The sequence below is a fragment of the Callorhinus ursinus genome, unplaced genomic scaffold (assembly GCF_003265705.2).
Source record: "Callorhinus ursinus isolate GAN/ISIS: 27379988/994484 unplaced genomic scaffold, GSC_fseal_2.0 scaffold7, whole genome shotgun sequence".
NCBI classification, from domain to species: Eukaryota; Metazoa; Chordata; class Mammalia; order Carnivora; family Otariidae; genus Callorhinus; species Callorhinus ursinus.
In genome coordinates this window covers 25,483,509-25,503,746 of record NW_027397069.1, presented here as the reverse complement: position 1 = coordinate 25,503,746, position 20,238 = coordinate 25,483,509, and the positions used below count along the sequence as shown (strand labels likewise).

Genomic DNA, 20,238 nt, shown 5'->3' with positions numbered 1-20,238 from the left:
ATTGACATTTTGGAAGATCACTAACTACAGGAGTAAAAACTGATAAACTAATATGCCCTACTACATTGTCTATATGCACTCTTTAAAAGATAATGTGGCATTCTAAATTATTCTAAGATATATAGCCACAATTCTATAATAATTGAAGTCATTTTTAATAGTGCAGAGTGTCCTGGCATACACTCTTATGTTAATTTTATTCATTTTTGCCTCATTAATAAATATGTCACTGTATTTGGTTAGGTACTGTCCATTTAGGTCTATAGGTTTAAGTTATAAATAATTACTGGAAACTGATAGTAGATCTCTGGGGAAAAGCACATAAAGAATAATTTTAGGAAGGAACAGAGAATTCAGAAATTCATTTATGATACTTACCAAATGCTTAAGTTCAGAGAAAACTTACTGTTAAAAAATCACAATATTTCAATAGCCTAAAAGAAAGGCCTGTTATAAATGATTTATTTTCGTATGTTAGGCCAAGTATAAAATTCTCCCCAACATTCAAGGGGAAAACTTGCATTCTGATTCTGCCAAACTCACATATAAAGTTTAAAATAGTGATAACATGGGACCCCAAGGCGGGGAAAAAAGGTCCAACAAAAGCAAAAGAGGATAAAATAAACAAGTATAATGCAACTTTAGAAGTAATAGTTCCTAGAACACCTAAAATTGTGAACATAAATTTAATTTAAAAGAAAATTATATGTCCTTAATCGAGTATTTTATATATTTGATAATTCCAACCAGAAAAGATTAATGTTCAACAAAAATGGATAGATATTTGGCATTAAAACAGTCTTAGGAAAAAGAATATAAATTAAGGCAGAGCCCCAAGACTTTAAGAAATGTATGACTTGTTTTTATTTATTTTTTTAAAGATTTTATTTATTTATTTGAGAGACAGCAAGAGAGATCACAAGCGGGAGGGAGAAGCAGACTCCCCACTGAGTAGGGAGCCTGATGCAGGGCTCAATCCCAGGACCTTGGGATCATGACCTGAGGCGAAGGCAGACGCTTGACTGAGCCGCCCAGGTGCCCCTATGACTTGTTTTTTTGTTTGTTTTCCATATTTTATTTTATTATGTTAGTCACCATACATTACATCATTAGTTTTTGATGTAGTGTTCCATGATTCATTACCTGCGTTTAACACCCAGTGCTCCATGCAATACGTGCTCTCCTTAATACCCATCACCAGGCTAACCCATCCCCCCACCCCCCTCCCCTCTAAAACCCTATTTGTTTCTTGACTTGTTTTTAAATAATGGTTTAAATGAATCAAATGAAAGAAAAGCAACTTAAATAAAACTGACACTAAATTAGAAATTATTATAATAGAATACAATTATTAGAATTACACATATATGCCAATATACCTTCAAGAAACAACAAAGTAGAATACACTCTGGAATAATTTTGAAAAGAAATGTGTTGTGCACCTTTTCTACTAATATCTTATTTCTTCAGTATTAATCATGTTCTTACCCTCCAGGGACTCTGTCCGGACGCCCACTACTGACACAACTGGCTCCATAACCCGTACAGTCTCCACAGACAGTACACACCATGCACTGCTCCAGCTTCCATTTATGCATGCCTGGAGGGCACATCATGGACTTCTCATCTTTTTCATCTAGTTCTTCTTCCAGGTCTTCATCCATTGCTGTTGCCATATTTTCAACTCCAAACCCTATTTGACAGATCAATTTATAACTTTTATGTAGATTATTCCCATGTCAAAAAAACTGATAAAATTATATAACATATACTAATCAAAATGAATATACAATGTAATGCTAAAATATAAGAGCAACAAAAATAAAATTTAATATAGGAACCACAAATAAATGCTCTCATTTCCCTTCTGCAAAAAGAGGGAAGGCAGGAACACCTCTTAGCTATTACTTTCTGCCAATCATACTTTTAATTTTTGTTGATTTTAGTCCTTCATTTCCATCCTCAGTGCCAACACTGCCATTCAACAGACCATAGAATGTCTCCCAACCATGCTCTAAGCCATGAGTCCCTCCCCTCTAGAACATCCTCCCATTACTAGCAATTGGCAAAAATTTATAAAGAAAAATAATGAAAAACTTGTCACCAAAGTTTAGAAATTATATACACAAATGAAATCATAAGTAAATGTAAAGGATAAGCTAGTGAGTCAAAGATATGTGTAACACATACAACGTAATATATCAAAAATTCCTATAAATCATTAAGGAGCAAGAAAACTAAGAAGTTTGAAGAGATGCTCTAACATACTACTAACAGTCAGGGAAGGCAAATTAAAAGAAAAATGAGGGACCCAGCCATTCTACTCCTAGTTATACGCCTAAAAGAAAAGCATACAACTTTTCACCAACGTTCACTAGAAATGTTCATAGCAACTCTATTTATAATAACCAAAACTAGAAACTACCCAAATGTCTGTAATACTTGAAAAGATTCCCAAACTGTGGTATATTCACACAACTGATTACTATACAATGAGAATGAATAATCTATAAATACTTGTAACAATATAAATGAATCTCAAAGTTGAGTGAAAAGAAACTAGACATAAAAGAGTTCATGTGACATAATTCCATATATATAAAGTACAAAAGTATGTAAAACTAATTTATGGTGTTAAACTAGAAAGGTAGGTAATAACTGGAGAGGAACATAAAGGGGGTTTCCTGGGGTGCTGGTAATATACTGTTTCTTTATCAAGGTGCCAATTATAGGAATGTGTTCAGCTTGTGAAAACTGACCAAGATCTACACTTATGCTATGTGTATTTGGCCACATGTATGTTTTACTTCAATATGACAAAAAATTATAATGAACTACAATGTCATTACCATCAAACTGACAAAAATCTGAGTGTTGATACTCCTGGATGATGTGGAAAGTCAAAGATACAACCTCTTCTAAGAAAAATCTAGCAAAGCTGCAATCTACAACACCAGAAATTATACTAGACAAGGTCTCACATATGTTTGCCAGGAAACATGGGTAAGGGAGGTTTTGGAATTATTGATAAGAGTGAAAAATTGGAAATAAACTCAGCTATCAGCAGGAGAATGGATAAATGGTGGTATGTTAGTGGCATGGTTTTTTACACAGCAGTTACCATGAATCATTTAGATTTACATGTACCAACATGGACATATTTCAAGCACAATGGTGAGACAAAAAAAAAACACCTAATTTGCAGAAAAATACAGATTAGCACTTATAAAAGTATCTTATTTTTATGTATAACATATGAGTATGTAACATATTTTACATATAAAATATGTAAGAACAAATAAAAAAAACCAGAAATATGACAGAGAATCAAACTCATGATTGTGTTGGATTTTGGAGAGAGAGGGAGTATAAATAATAACCCTTGGAAGGAGAATACAGGACACCTGCACCTTATCCACAATTTATTTTTACTGAAAAATAAGGCATGTGATACACAATTTTTTCATATTATAATTTAATTTTCTGTATTTTTCTTTGTTTTTCTAAAATTTAAAATTAAAAAATCCCTTTATGTTCTTTATGACTTTACAATCTGTATTCATTATATGTCTTACACTACTTATCTGTTTCCTAATTCATTACTTACTAGCAGAGGAGGTATGATTTTTTTATTAAGTAAAAAATCTTTTAACAATTTTATTTTGGTTATTACAAAATTTACAGTAATAATCTAGAACATAGGTATAAATGTATGACAAATTTTCACAAGTTTTAGAATAATAAGGAAACAATTCTGTTGAGTTCAAAACTTTAATAAAACAATCTGAATATATATTTATATTATATATAGAAAACTAAATGGCTTCTCTCCTTTTGCCTAGTAGGCATTATCCAAAACTATGTTCACTAGTTTAGCAAGAAGAAAAAATATTTCCATTCTGGAGTAATCCATTTCTTTTCTTTCTTTTGTTCTTCCTTCTTTTTTAAAATCAATGTGCTCTAACACACTTGCTCTTTCAAAAACTAAAGTATCTTAAGTACATGCACATATAAATAAGGTACTAAAAACTCTTGATATCCAGATGAGTCTGCCATCAAAAAGATCCCAAAAGAGCTAAACTTGTTTTTGTTAATATATACAAATATTAATCCTCAAATTCTTTTGTACTTTTTTTAAAAAAAGATTTTATTTATTTATTTGAGAGAGAGAGCGTGCAAGCAGGGGGAAGGGCAGAAGGAGAGGGAGTGGGAGAGAGAACCTCAAGCAGACTCCACACTGAGCCTGACATGGGGCTTGATCTCACGACCCTGAGATCATGACCTGAACCAAAATTAAGAGTTGGACGCTTAACCAGCTGAGCTACCCAGGCGCCCCAAACCCCTTTTGTACTTTAAACACAGTTCATTGCTTAATTCTATCTATTTCCTATTCTCTAGCCCACACAAAATTAAAACAGAAAACCAGCAATTGGAATGAAGGGTATAGGATAGCAATGATAGCAGCAGAAGTAAAAACTGAGAGCAAGAATGAAGTGACCAAAACCAAAACAAAAAAACCCACAAACATGACAAAGGATAAACCCCTCTTCCTGTCAATAGCCTGAGCATTAGGACAAAGCAGTAAGGTGCATCTATAATTTAGCTCTTCGTAAAGGGCCAAGTATTCTTAAGAATCATTTTTAGTTGTCGGGAACGGATGAAATTACAGGTAGCGTGTGCTATTAAACAGGAAGATAATATTTCCCAGATAGGCAGCTGCCAAAAACAGTTAAAACTGGAAATGTGTGGTGTAAAAGGAACTAATAACGAAGTCTGAAAAATGCACTTTTCTAGAATAATTTAGTCACTCAAAATGCTGTATCAAAGAGGTGTTATTATATTTTATATAAAATTTTAAAAAATTGGGGTGCCTGGCTGGCTCAGTCAAGAGAGCATGTGACTCTGGATCTTGGGGTCATGAGTTCGAGCCCCACGTTGGATATAGAGATTACTTAAATAAATAAACTTTAAAAGAAAAAAAAGAAAGAAAAACATTCAAGTTCATTTGCTCAAAAATTAAAAGTCTAAAGTATATTCAATTGTTTCAGTTATATCATGTCAAATAAATAAGAAATTTAGTGGTTTTCCTATTTTATAAGTATGATATTAAAGAGCCACTTGTTTTGAAAAGAGTAAGATTTGTCCCCATGTTATTCTAAAAAACTTAATGAAAAAAAAGATGAAAAGAACAAACAAAATTTAATATCCACATGTCCAACACTTACCTTTCCCCCCTTGGCTCATGGCACCAGTGTCTCGTCCACACTGCCCTTTATTATTTACACCAAATGTCCAAACTTCTCCATTCTTCATTAAAACACAAGTATGAGCTTTGCCCATAGCTACCTGAGTTACAAAATGGCCCTTCAAATCTGTTACCAAACCTATAGGAAAGATACAAATTTGGTAAGGAACAACAATAAAACCTTCCTGAGTCTAGTAAATCTTCAGTATTTTAAAAGGACCACCTCAACGCAGAACTTTTTATTTCTGGGATAAAATAACCCACCAAAATGAGAAATATGTGGGCAAAAGACTGGCAGCGTATCAGTAAATTAATTTTGTAAGTTTGTGATGAAGTCCCAAAATCTTAAAACATTATCATCCAGACTTGGGACAAATTTTTATTGTGGCCATTGGCTCAAGCCCATGTCTCCCAAATGTTTACTTTAAATGTCAACACTCTCAACAATTCTCAGAAGGGTCACTAATTCTCAAACTTTCCTGGTCCAAGCACAAAGGAGCCTATAAATCATGTACTTCACCTGCTTTGATTTGCCTTAAAAAGGAATGAAGGAGGGCATGTGATGTAATGAGCACTAGGTATAAGACTCATGAATCGCTGAACTCTACCTCTGAATCTAGTAATACACTATATGTAAATTAAAATTAAAAAAATAAAAAGCATTGACAAACACAACAAAATACTTCCTGGAGTATACTGAAATCCCATTGTTTCTGTAGAAGCCTGTGAGATGTTCCAAAGCAGCATTTTTCAATCCTTTTTAACCTACAGTGCTTTCTTCCACAATCCAATAGCTAACTAGGTTAGCCAGTTCCTAAATCACTTATTCACATATTACTTTCACTATATTTGCCATAACCAAGTGCCACCCATATAATCTTAATATTTTTGCATCAATTTTAAATTGATCAAAGCATTTTTAACCTTATCAAGTAGTAACAACGGTAAAAATCAAAGACTGTTGAGTATTTCCAAGATATACTAAAATAAAGACTTCTTGAAAAAACTAAAGTATTTGTTTTATTTTATTATGTTATGTTAGCATACAGTACATCATTAGTTTTTGATGTAGTGTTCCATGATTCATTGTATTTGTTTTATTTAATTTACAAATAATATAATTCTTGTATCACACTTTGGGAAAAACCATTCCACATTATTTTCTCAGATATCACTTTCCTAAGGTGACCTTCTCTTCCACCCTGTATTACTTAGGTCTTTTTAGCTTAAAAACTCCCATTTTTAGTACTTAGTTTATTTGAAAAAGACATGTATATTTAGCAGTATTATTTATTATTATTAATAGTACTACCTGACACATCTTGGGTCCTTACATATGTCAGGCTCTGTGCTAAGCATTTCATTAGCATTATCTTCTATAATCTTATAACAACCATATAAAGCAGGTACTGTCATAAGCTCCCCTTTTGAAGATGGAAAAAAAATGAAAGTAATCTCTGAAAAGTTAAGGAATTTAAGCCAGTTATAAGCCAACTAAAAAGTGGCAGTCTTGGGATCTGTGTCTATATCCATAACCATTAAAACACATCTCTCTAATACTTAAGCTGTAAAATGCCCAATTGTCTCTCAGATCCTCAAAAAGAGAAGGACCATGTCTGCCTGGTCCACCAAGCTGCATACTGAATAAATGCACAAGTTTTCTTCAGTGCTAGGCAACAAGATCTTAGCAAGCAACAGCTATACTGAACATCATTTTTAATGAGCCCACTCCCAAATTTTGATTGACAGTTGAGGCCAACTGAGGATCTAAATATTACCACATTAAGCCAATTCACATATCAACTGAGTACAGTTCAACTTAATAATTGCTAGAAATGTGTAATATATGTCATTTCCCCAGCAATGAGACAATCACTTAAACTTCCAATCAGAAATTTCATTAATTCTGTTTTCCTTTTCACAAGAAATTCACAGGCTTTACATATTTACCAAATATAAAATCCTACCAAGTGGGCTGTCACAATCATACTCATTTCTTAAGTGCTAGAAAGAAAATCTAGTAACCAAATATAACAAGTTTTTGAGATGAGAGCTTATAAACATAAAACTCTTCATTTGGCTAGTCCTATCCCACATACCCACTCATTATACTGTTGGTTTATCAGTCACTGAGTTGCTTAACAAGTAATTCTTACGACCCTACCATGTATAAGACACTGTGCTGGGAAATGGGGATCCAACAGTAAGTAAGAGAGTCCCTCCCTAACTATCTAATGGGAGAGATGGATAATTCATCAGTTATCAATCAGTTATGTTATGAAAATCATTTCCCAAGGGTACTACCAAGAACATGTCACAAGAGCATCTGAACTGAGTCTAGGGAAAGCTTTCCAGGCAAAGTAATAGCTAAGGTAGAGCCACACTAGCCATGCTCTGTGATGAGCTCTGCATGGAACTAGTCACACTGTTCCCAGCAATAAGACAGGAAGGAATCACAAAATGTTGTATTTGGAAAGAATGTGAAAAATTTAGAGAAAGCATGCTACAACTGTTAATTTTCTACACCTATCTTTCCAATATATAATGTCTAGTACTAGACTTTCTTTGTATAAGTGAAATGTGTTTAAGTTGAACTTACTTGAACTGTCAGAGTAAATGGCATCTTTCCCAAACATGTATAGCTCTCCATCCTTAGAAATAACAGAACTACTTCCATTATTGCAGGCTGTATACACCACAATCTTTCCTTCCATCTTAATTATCTTTTTAGGTTTATAGGGTTTTGATTGCCGTCTGCTCTTAGCTTAAAAAATAACATAAAACAAATAAAATTAAGGCATCTATGTATAAATAAAAATAATGGTTTGTATAAAAAGCCCAAGGAAAAAATATATGCATTTATGATACACTTCATTTATTTTCACAAAGGCCTGGGCTTCCCAACATGTCAATTAAAATGAGTCAACCTGCAAGCCTCATCTGGTTAATTAATACTTAGGCTATCACTGTCAGATCCTTTTCTTTGTTACACACTGAAATTTCCAATGAGAAACACCAATTCTCTACCAAACTTCTGGCTTCTCGGGAGCCCAATCTCTAGATTTGCTATTTATATTATTAACACCATTCCTTTATCATATCTATGATTTTCTCTCAAACTCTACCTCACATGTATTCTTATGCTAGATCCTAGAAAGCTAAATTAGTTCCTCATCCATTCAACACATATTTAAGAGGCTACACCCGGTCAGTGAAATTGTCTAAGAAGGGGAAATATATATGGAGAAGAAGTAAATAAAGTTAAATGTGGATGATGATCCACATTGAGAGCCTCTGCTCTCAAAAACTAAATCCCTGATATGAGCAAAGATGGGAAATATGAATCTTCTGTTCTTTCACTCAATCCCAGTTCTTGATGCCTTTCAGAGTAAAAACACATTGTTGTGCTGGGCACAATTCTGGGACTTAAAAATATCATTATGTTTTTTCATATAACATGATCCATATACATGTATATGGTAACTACACTATTTGGTGCTCAAAGAAAGATCAATGTCCTCCAAATGCTAGAAGGAAAACTTGGCAGTGCTGAAGTTTCTCAAATACAGCAATACACTTTATGGGGATCTTTTTCCAGGTAACTTGTATGTACACATGATTTTTACATTAGATGTTGACTTCAAACCTAATCCTCATAAGATGCTACCCCACTGTGCTAAAACAATATAAAGTATATGAGAAGTTACAAAAAGAAAAAAATGACACTTTGAGAAAAACTGAACAGAAGTATAGGAAAGATGAGGGACAAAATTGTTTATGTTTTCACTGTTTAGGAATGATTTCATTACAGAAAAATAATAAAAAGAATAGTGACCCATAACTAACACTATTACACAGGTTACATAAGGTTTACTGCCTTCTGAAATATATATTCCTTATAAAATTTTGGGTTACATAAAATAACATACTGTAATAAATAAGTTTTTTAAAATAACACCAATGAACAAAACAGATGAACAGCAGTGTATCCATAAAGCATCATCAATTTTTTTTATTCATGAACTCTAGAACGAAATCAGCACTTACAATTCTTTAATGAATAGTACAGCACCACATAATCAGCTGATTATGCCCCAATGTAAAATCCTCTATGAATTTGAAGTTAGTGCTACTGAAATTGATATACCTCATGTTAATAAGTTCCACAATATTTTTACTGAATGTCCAGTTGATCAGTCAACTTACTTGACTCTCCATCTTCTCCTTTACTAGCAGATCCTGTAAAGAATATGCTTCCATCTTCTGCAACTAAAAGGGCATGAGAGCCATCGTGTCCAACTGAAAAGTGTACAATCTTTGGCGATTTTGTAATTGGTAGCTCAACCCATTTTCCTGCTGAAGGACCACCTTGCTTGATTCCAAGACTCTGGTACTTGCCAGTATAATATATCTTGTATATATATATAAAAAAAGAGAGACAGAAAGACAGAGAGAGAGAATTATTGTACCTTTTGGAATAGTGTACCATGCTTCACATGAGAAAAAAAAAAAACTTCCATATCTTACTGAAAAACAAAAAGAACCTGAAACCAAACTGTTTTTACACTATTCAACTTCTGTGAGATCAGCAGGAGAGAAATATACATATTTTTCACAAAGATCCAGTTCTTAATAGCTTTTTCATATCTACTCAGGTATAATTTTTCATTATAAGTCTTCTGAATAGATATGAATAAATATACTTCACAAATATACTCTAATCTCACAACAGTAGGAACTTCGTAAAATTCTCAACTATTTTTCCCAGTGTAAAAACACCCTACATACAAATATACTATAATTGCCTAGTAATTTTAATTTTCAAAATTCTTTTAATTACCTTACTTTAACCTCACACCCATTAGATAAAAAGCTCCTATCTCTATAGATTGACCTCTACAATCTGTGACTTAATTAATCTTGCCTCTACTTCCCTCAACTTGTAGTCTCTCTATTTCTGCACATTTACAGAAATTTGCAGTAAATGTGTTCATCAAAATGAACTCAAAATGTGAATTCATTCCAACTCAAAAAATTACAAAAAGCTCCGTAATTAAAATAAACATTTGTAGGAATGGAACATTTCAAAAAGTTTATAAAGTTTTACACTCTTATATGTCACAACTTTCTTTTATACTATTTCAACATGAATAAAAGTTCACCATATTAAAATAATAATTTAAAATAAAAAATTTAAATATTATGTTTAAACATGTGAACTATGTAAACTAATCAATTGATTATACCAATTGACTATCTCATAAAGCAAAGAATGTTCATTTTTGATCCTAAAGAGTAATTTACCTTTCCACTTGCTGTTTTCATTAGTGCAAACTCTCGTCCTGCACCAAGAATTGCTGACTCCTCATCAAATCCTGTACCTGATAATACAAGACTAATAAATACTACTATATTTTTAATATGAATAATGTAAATAATAATTTCACACTATTTTGAGTGATTAAAAAGTCATCTCAATTAATACCCTTCAAAAACAAGGATAACAATCACTGTGTTGAATCACTGTTGCACAACTGAAACTAATGTAATACTGTGTGCCAACTATACTTCAATAAAAAGAAAAAACAAGAACGATGAAATGTCATATGATACCTATCTTTAAAAAAAAAAATTAACGATACACTACTCCAAGGAAAAATAAGGTTACCATAAGCTTTTTAATTTGTTTCAAACTAGTGCCAAGTTAATTTTTTAAATATAAAAAAATTTAAAATCCATGTCAGCAATATTCCTTGAATGAATGAATGAATAAATAAATTTTTATTGAGTATTATTAGGTATCAGGCACTAGAGAGTGCATGAACCTTATTCTCTCTGATCTTCATAACCATACTGCCTGGTTTACAAATGAAGAAATATAAAGCTTGATGAAGTTAGTCCATACATAGATTCATCTGGACTTGGACAATACCATGCAAATATTTGAATTAAGGTATATCAGATTCCTTGTTCCATGTTTTTCCACAGAAGAACATTTCATGTAGCTACTCCATGTATCTGAATACATATGTGTGCATAAACAGAAAGACCCTTATGCACGTTTTCAAACTGTAAAACTATGAGTAAATAATTATATATGACATATTTTATGACTGTCTAATTATACAAACTACTTATTAGTTTATGGGCTTTTTAAATTTAAAAACTAATTTCAGTACTTTTCTGTGAAGAATTACAAAAACACTACATAATTAAATAAAATATGCAAAATGAACCACTCATGTCAAGTTGATGAAATTTAATGAGGTAACAGTCAAAAAAGTGGGTCTTGCAAAGAATGCCACAAGCTAAAAATGGCACCATTAAACCTGGAACAGCATGGCAAACCAAAATTGAGAGCCTCACGGAAACTAAGGATCCTAATTACTACTATGACCCTGCAAGAGTACATATACTAAAACTGAGATATACTCTGTGTGGTCGTCTCTATTTCTGTATCCAAATGAAAGATTATTAATCAGTTTGTTAGGCTAATTACCATTTTCACAATCTATGAGAGCATTCTATGGCTATGTTGAGAATTTGTTCAAGTAACAAAGGTTTCAATGAGAGAACTATGTTTATTAATGTAGTAATATTTACAAGTTTTCAAAATTTTAAATAAATGAATATAGAACATAACAATTAATGATGTCCCTAAATGTTATCTATAATTCTTATCAGATTAAGTTTATTTTCATTTGCTCTACTCAAAATGAAAAAGGGAAAATTTTTAGTCACTTCCTTAAAATGGTGTTCATATAGCACACTCTGTTTAAAGGTCTTATTTTCTAGCCACTTATACATATTAATTCATAAGTTGCTTTATAGTAATAGCAAAGTAACCACCAAAATACTACTGCTCAAAATACAATATGAGTTTTCAAAAGAATAAAGAATCTGAAAATTTAAATATGAGAGAAAGGCTTATTTGGCTATCTTACTTATAATATGCAAGTCCTTTTCCAGGTCAAATAGTGAGATACCACAGGCATGTAAACATTTTCTGGCCAGTTTAAGCTGTAATTCTTGTTGTAGCACAGGTTCAGTGCTTGTGGCAAATATTCTGACAACAAAGCCATCCTAAAAGAAATAAAACATTCAGAGTAATATGTTGTATAAATTGATCTTTCAAGGCTTTCTACTGTCTAATTAAGATCAAATAATTTATGAAAAAAGGCTTCCATTTACACCAGCTATTCATGATTCAGAGTACTTACATCTCTTGAAGCAGCTATCTGATTAATATATTCTCCATCAGTGAATAAAATATTTTGACCTTCAGTGTGGCAGTCTGTACAAAAAGAGGAAAAAGTAATTATATTACAATATAAATAAACAGCTCACAAAATGACTTTACACCTTTGTTGGAAGTCAGAATGAGAGTTCTCCACGCAATAAGGATAAATTTAAACTTAAAGGGATACTGTGCTTTTTAATAAAGAATTACAAATTAGCAGAAACTAAATAATTCAACTATTATTACTTACTACATTTTGTGCTTACACTTATAAATCTTCCATAATCAAGGACCTGAAAGCCCACCTAATTTCAAAATGAATTAGTATGAGATGTAGTCTGATAATAAACATGCATCATGATGAACAAACTATAATATTGGTTATAATCATTTCAATACAATCACATGCGATGTAGCAACACTCTACCCTCTGACATACATTACAGTCATTAGTGTCACAGAAAAATACAGATAGACCTAAAAGCTTCTGCATTTGAGGTCTATGGTATCCAATTACAGATATCCCTTGCTTTATTAAACAGAACTGAGAAGTTTAATAGTTATTCCCAGCATTTTTTGAATTTTGCATGCTATACATTTGTGTGTGTGGGTGTGTGTGTGTTTTAAGTAAGCTCAAGGCCCAACATGGGGCTTGAACTTACGCCCCAATATCAACAGTCACATGCTCTACCAGCCAGGAGCCCCATAGCATGCTATACATTTTTAAATGGTCATCTGCTTCACAGAACAAACACATCTAAGCTTATGTATTTCCTCTGTCTGAAAGCGCTCACATATTTTGGCTGGAATAATGTGCTTTGTCAATACTGTACGTATCTCTGTGGAACAGTGCATATATACTCTGATCAAAATAATGCACAAGTGCCATTCTAACAAGGGATACCAGTATTACAGAAGGACCGCTGGGACATGTGTTAGTGATTGCTACTAAATAACATGAAACTACAAGCAAAATCAACATCTAAGTATAAACCGTATCCTTTTGGAAAAACAAATGTTCAGCAAGCAAGTATAAGAGCACACACACTTCCCAAAATAACTGCAGAGAACTAGGATGAATCTCTCCATTAATTACAACACACACAAAAAATAATATTTCATTTCTATTTGCACCTGAATCAACAAAACATAAAATTCTGGTTTTGGAATGCAGTAATGGAGCCCACCCAAATAAGCTGGATTACTCCATATCTTTGCCCAGGAGCTTCATACTAGCATACCTCCTTATTATAAATATGCAAAACACAGGCAGACCCTTACCAAATAGAGAATTCAGTGATCACAAACTGGAAATAGAAACTGGGAGACAAGGCCCACTGGTAGCCCAAGAGACTTGGTAATCAAAGAGAGGAGAAATCGAAAGAAAGAGTTCCTAGTCCACTGTACAGAATACAAAGAGGCGCAAGAAAGATGCTTCTCAAGCTCTAAGCAGTAAGATTTTAAACTAAAAAGCAAAGAAGAAAAACTCATTATAATTTCAGATAAATGCAGGGGTGAGGAAGTGAAGCGGCGCAAGAAGATTGGCAAAAATTCTCATGATCTGAGGCAATCTGTCACCAGACATGGAGTGTAAATGACATAAGGGTACAATATAAAAGATATGCCAACATATAAAGGCTAAAATGACAACAGAAAAAAAGTGTTCTAAGTTCATCAATGCTAGGTTGAAAATAACTCATTTATAAGTTAGAATCTAAGACAGGTTAGAACATGAAGCTCAAGGAATTACCAGATTTGTGTCAATTTTAAATATGGCATATTCATTATCATCTATGAACCTGACAATTTATTTCTGCTTCTTCTGGATGTGAAAACTAACAAGTTGCCCCCAGCTAGGGGAAAAAAGTGCTATTGAAGAAACTGCAGTCCAGATCAAAGAAATGGAAAAATGATGATAGGCTTCCTCAGGCTTGAGGGCAGGTCTTCCTGCTGCATGATTTCAGAAAGATCTTCTCCTTATCCTTTCTTTATCCAGCATGTAATAAGACATCATCTTCAGGAAAATATCTGCCAGTTAGGAAGACACACGGCACAGGACTGTCCTCCCAAAGTTTGGTTCATTCTTCACCTTGAATATGGTATGTATTTATGAAACAAAGAAAGCCACACTTGTACTGTTAAAAGTTGCATTTCAGGTTAAATGATGTAGACTGATTTAAACTGAACAAAAACATTAGCAAGTCATTTTTTATCATGTTGGAATAAATAAAACAGCTATAGGGAGGCCATTTTCAAATGATCTTCTCAGTCACAATCTTTATTAATTGATCAGCATTTCTCAGAAGTAAATTCTTTATATTAGTATTCATCTGTTGGGAGGGGTAGTATATTTAAGAATTTTTCTTCCAGGACATTATTCTAAAATAACATGCACAAAGAGTGATAGGGATGCTCATTACAGTGTAATTTATATGGTAAAAAAATTGGAAGGAACTTCCATTCCAATATGTTAATCAATGAAATATACTTTTTAATATTAAAATGATATTGTGAAGGACTATTTAATGGTCTGGAAATATATTCAGAATATTAAGTGAAAGGGATAGGTTAAAAAAGCAGTAGATAGCATACGACCTCTTTTTTATAACACTGTCCATTCATACACAGAAAAAAGACAGGATATTTACCCAATATGCTAACAGTGTTTATATATGGGAAGTGGAGTTACAATTAGTTTTGATTTTTTTTTTGCTTATATGATACTTATACAATAAATGTGATTTTTTTAATATAAGTATGTGTGTGTGTGTGTGTGTGTGTATACATATATATGGGGATGCAGGTAATTATTTTAAAATTATCATTATCATCACCATCATCACCAGAGACATGGTTCATCCAGGATTTGTGGTGATTAAAAAAAAGAAAAACAAAACAAAACAAAAACCTACAGGTGTATCTGAAAACAGTTATTTACAAAATGGCTTTAATAAGTTATCTGTTTTCCACAGTAGCCTTTTTTGTGAAACACACATGAAATGTGGCATTTACCTTAACACGGTGTCATGTACAGTAATTTGGATATATATATGCATAGCAATGTTCAAATAAATGTTTGATGAAGTCATAAGAATATTTTAAAAATTAACAACCAGCTTGGGAGCAGTTATCCTTCCAAATGTATTCTTCAGAAGTAGTTCTCATTTTCAGATGGTCAAGTGCTTAGAAGTAATATTGCTGCTTTCCATGAAATTATTGATATACACATTAAACATTTAAGATTTTAATATAAGCAAACTCCTTCATTATGCATTTAAGGTATTTGCAAATTCAAGGACCTTATAAGGGATAATGTATTATGCATCTGCCCAGTGGTCCACAAAATTTAAGATCCACTGCTCCATAACTTAGACAGTGATTTAAGTGATAAATACAATGAATTAAGTGATAAATATGTAATGTGCAACCTCAAAATTAAAGCAAGTGAATTGTGTCCAAAGTGCCTTATCAGAGTAGTATTAAAAAGTATAAATGATGGAATTAAAAAAAATTCCTAATCCATTTAAAATCTGTGTCTGAAAACTATAAAGAGGAAAACCTAAAGTGCACTGTTGTTAAAGTAAAAATAAAAATTAATAGAGGGTTCTTCATACCAAGTTATATGAGAGCCAGAGTCATCCTATTATTAGGAGCAACAAAGTAACCTCACACCCCCTAATTCAGCAGCTGAAACTACCTTGGTGGGGGTGAGGGTACGGAATCAGGCTGTAGATGGGCAGTGATTGGAAAACAAATATTAAAACACTTTATACAATATTGCCAATGTCTGTTTTCCTCACATGCATTAACTTTATATAGACTATAAAATATTTTGTATGTCAAGATTTTTTTCAGCCTATTTGTAAGCAAGCACTATTCCTGGCTAATCACTTTTTATGTGTCTAAATGGCCTAACATGCACATCTCTTAAAATCACCTGTGAAGAAAACAAATGGCTAGTTGAATAACATACCTGGCAACATTACTGTACCATCTTGTTCCAGTGTTTCAGGGCTTATTCTTATGGCTGTCATGCTGTGGTTATTAACATCTCTATACAATAAATAACCCTGAAAACAAAAAATTTTGCTGTGTTATGTGTTAACATTTTTTTTCATTAGCTACTTAGCAGAAAAAGTAGTCATACAGGTCTGTCTGTATAGCTTTCTGAGGTATGGTAATATGTCAATATTGATATCTAAAACAGATTTAAGATTAAAAATATAAGAACATGCGTATGCTTTAGTAAGAGGAGGAATTGTACACTACTGGGTATCAAGTTAACCTATTACATTCTCAGATACCTACATTAGAGACACCACCCAGGACAGCAAAGACATTTTGTTCAAATGATTTTATCACTCGCCAAGTAAATAAGAGAAATGACCATTGTTACTTTAACAAATATTTTAAGGAAAAATAGCTAAAATATTTTGGTTAATATTTAGAAACGAATAGGGTAGTGGTTTTAGATGGAATGATATGCCACTGAACATATTACCATGTCATTATTTCTTACATAAAATACTATAGTGGCAAATAAAAATTTGATGAGATGTTTTGAATCAGGTTAACTTTTAAGAGACAATCACTGAGTAATTAGACATATAAAATTTAATTTCAAAATCTCCCCAATAGTTGATATAGCAGAATTATTTTTCATAGCAACAATAATTTCTTAATTTTCAAAATGCTTTCAAATATCTTTTATCATTTGATGATGACAATAAGCTGTGAGCTGGGCAATACAGGTATGCAGGGATATCTTTATTCCATATCCTTCCACAAGGGAGCTTGGACTTTACCTCTCAGGAAGGGACAGTATGGAAATAAACCTTCTGGCCCTTTGTCCATCCTTCATCTGCTTCTCTCCATGGGAGGTACAGTAAGGTATCTGATTGCTGACAGCCATTTGGTCATGTCAGTCAGGTGATGAGATCACAGCATTAAGAAAGCAACACAGGCCTAGCTCTTTTCTCTTTGGTGATACTTTGCATGATCCTCCATACAGGTAGTTGTTCACTGGGCAGACCACACACTGCTGCCCGGAGGTAATTTAGACTTAAAACGAAGGGTCTAGTGGCAAGAAGCTCTAATTTGGACTCAGGTCACACAGATACATTCCCAATTCATGTTTGCTAATGGTAGTGGTGGTCTTTGATTCTTATCTAGAGATCCACTTAAACAAGAATTCCAACGGAAGACATTTTTATGCCCATTTTATAGCTAAATAACAGAGGATCAAATAAGTTAACTAAGGTGTCCAAAGTCACACAGCTAGTAAGGATCGGGGCCAGAACTAAAAGTAAACCTCTTATGAATTCTAAGCCAATGTTCTTTATATTACACTGTATCATTGTTATTAGCCATAATATTAAAAATACACCATATCTGTTTAAACAGAAGTGATGTTATTTATTGATCAAACAAGTACAAGCCACATCTTCTAAAAGACAGGAAAGAAAAGTTTGGTTTATTATGGATATTCTCTTACCTGAGCATACCCTAACCAAGACTTTTTTTCTTTTCTGTTTCTGATGCGAGATGTAGAATTATATATATGGCCCTGCAAAGTAACAAAAAAGTTAGCTGATCAACAGTTTCATAATTAATAATCAATGAAAAATAACACAGATGGATGACATTTAATACTTATGTTTCCATCATGACTTTCAAAGAAATATTATTACATCAAAATTAAACAGTACTCTAAAAATTCTGAAAACAAAACACAATTCTGGATAGACATAACTTCTGCTATAATGAAGAACTATAAGGAATCACATTACCCTAACTGTTCCACTGTATCCAGAGCCTATTTTGTATAATCCATCCTTGCATAACAGATAAAGAAAAAATCCATCATTCTGAAGTAGACATTGATCATCTTCATCAACGGATATTTCTTTTAATGGCCACTTGTGCATTAAAGCTGCTTTCTTAATGCCATTGCTAAACCAGTCCTGAATTTGGATTTTTCCCACCAATACTGCCTGTACACTTCTCTGTAGGGAATTTAGTATCATTGGCACCTATTTAAAAGACAAGAAATAAATAAATAGGTATTTTTAAATGTTGCAAACACAAAACAGACAAAATAAAGATACTTCAGTGATACATCATCATTTATGAGAAAATCAACTGTTCGGAATGATCATGGTTTGGCACATCAGTAAAAACTACTAAGTACACATTTATCTATAAGAAGCAAATCTCAAGCAGTCCAAGATAAAAATGTCAAATTCAAAGAATATTAACTTGCATTTCTGGCTGAAAACACTGAAATATGCATCCTTCTCCAAGACACCCAATAACCAGTATTGCCTATGATTTCAAGTTTTGTGGATGGAAACATACTAGATTAGTAAAAAGTATGAACACTGGATATAAATAAAATTATGTTGGATTAGAATACACACAAGCCAAAAAATCTTTTGTAGGATATGCATAATTATTAATACCCTTCCTGATAACAAAGCACAAATTTAAGCAGAAGAGAATGGTGCGGTATAGCTTCTACAGATGAAACAAAATTTCCAATGTTTCTCTTCCACTTTGTTTCTCCATTATTACCAATGCCCATCAACATCAACAAGATTCCATGATATGAAAACTCATTTGTGTTAATTGTGTATTCATTCAACCTTCATTTATCATTGGATATCAATATTTATCAAAGACCTGCCAAATACCTGGCACTGTAACTGAGTCGTCAACAGTCACCAGCACGGGACCAGCATTCTGCTAGCAGAGGAAATTCTGTTCCTCATCTTTTGTCTCTCTTTTACCACATCCAACAACACAGCCAGACCCCAGGGCACGACTCAGCCATTGTCCAACACGGCAGCCATTAGCCACATGCGACTACTGAGCTCTTGAAATGTGGTTAGTGCTCTAAATACAAAATACACACTAGATTTTGAAGACTTAGTATAAAAACAAGAATACAGAATCTTAATAATATTACACTGATTACACACTAAATGAATTTTTTGGATATACTGAGTGAAATACGTCATTAAAATACGTAATTAACCACACCTGTTTCATTTTACCTTGTTAATGTGGCTAATAAAAATTTTTAATTATACACGTAGACTACATTATATTTCTATTGGGCAGCATTCTGTAGAGGGAAGAGCTTTCACAGGGTAAGTGACCCACTGTTCACAGATACATTCTCCTCCCCTTCCAGTTCTAAAGCCTCTGACTCACCCAAAATAATTTATACTATATGTATAGATAGTATAAATATACATATAATAGAATTATACATATAACATATACATAGTTGAATACTACAAATTCTCTCCCTAGAAGCAGCTATATTAAACTTATAGGTGTTTTATCTAGAATCACTATCCACATTTCCATATAATATGCCAAAGCTTCCATTATTAATTTGTTTCAGATACTTTCTCTGTTGGTGTCTATTATGAAAGATGATGCCCCTACTCCCATCCCAAATCCTCAAAATTGAGCTATTATAATAATTTCTGGTTACATTAGTATTCAAAGGTCATTTACTATGACTGTGTAATCATGGTTCATGAACCAAATTGTATAACATACTACATTTCCCTCTTGTGTAATTTTTCTTTTTTTGGTTAAGTCAACAATTGCCCTATTTTTGCATTTGCTAAGTTTGCTCTATACCTACTCCTAAGTGTTCCCCATGCTCCTCTCAATAAAGTCACAAACACATCATTTCTTTTTTTTTAATTTTTTATTGTTATGTTAATCACCATACACT

General features: G+C 32.8%; 1 protein-coding gene across 10 annotated transcripts in view; it reads right to left on the bottom strand.

Annotated features, from left to right (window-relative positions):
• MYCBP2 (MYC binding protein 2) overlaps nucleotides 1–20,238 on the bottom strand; it is a 262,416-nt gene that overhangs the window by 186,442 nt on the left and 55,736 nt on the right. For all 10 annotated transcript variants that reach the window (XM_025874720.2, XM_025874721.2, XM_025874722.2 and 7 more), the window contains exons 6-15: nucleotides 18,275–18,517; nucleotides 17,980–18,051; nucleotides 16,459–16,555; nucleotides 12,466–12,539; nucleotides 12,190–12,328; nucleotides 10,550–10,626; nucleotides 9,452–9,656; nucleotides 7,845–8,009; nucleotides 5,226–5,384; nucleotides 1,489–1,693 (exon numbers count right to left, since the gene is read on the bottom strand). In XM_025874720.2, coding sequence (XP_025730505.1) covers nucleotides 1,489–1,693; nucleotides 5,226–5,384; nucleotides 7,845–8,009; nucleotides 9,452–9,656; nucleotides 10,550–10,626; nucleotides 12,190–12,328; nucleotides 12,466–12,539; nucleotides 16,459–16,555; nucleotides 17,980–18,051; nucleotides 18,275–18,517 — 1,436 coding nt within the window. The remainder of the gene's footprint in view (nucleotides 1–1,488; nucleotides 1,694–5,225; nucleotides 5,385–7,844; nucleotides 8,010–9,451; nucleotides 9,657–10,549; nucleotides 10,627–12,189; nucleotides 12,329–12,465; nucleotides 12,540–16,458; nucleotides 16,556–17,979; nucleotides 18,052–18,274; nucleotides 18,518–20,238) is intronic.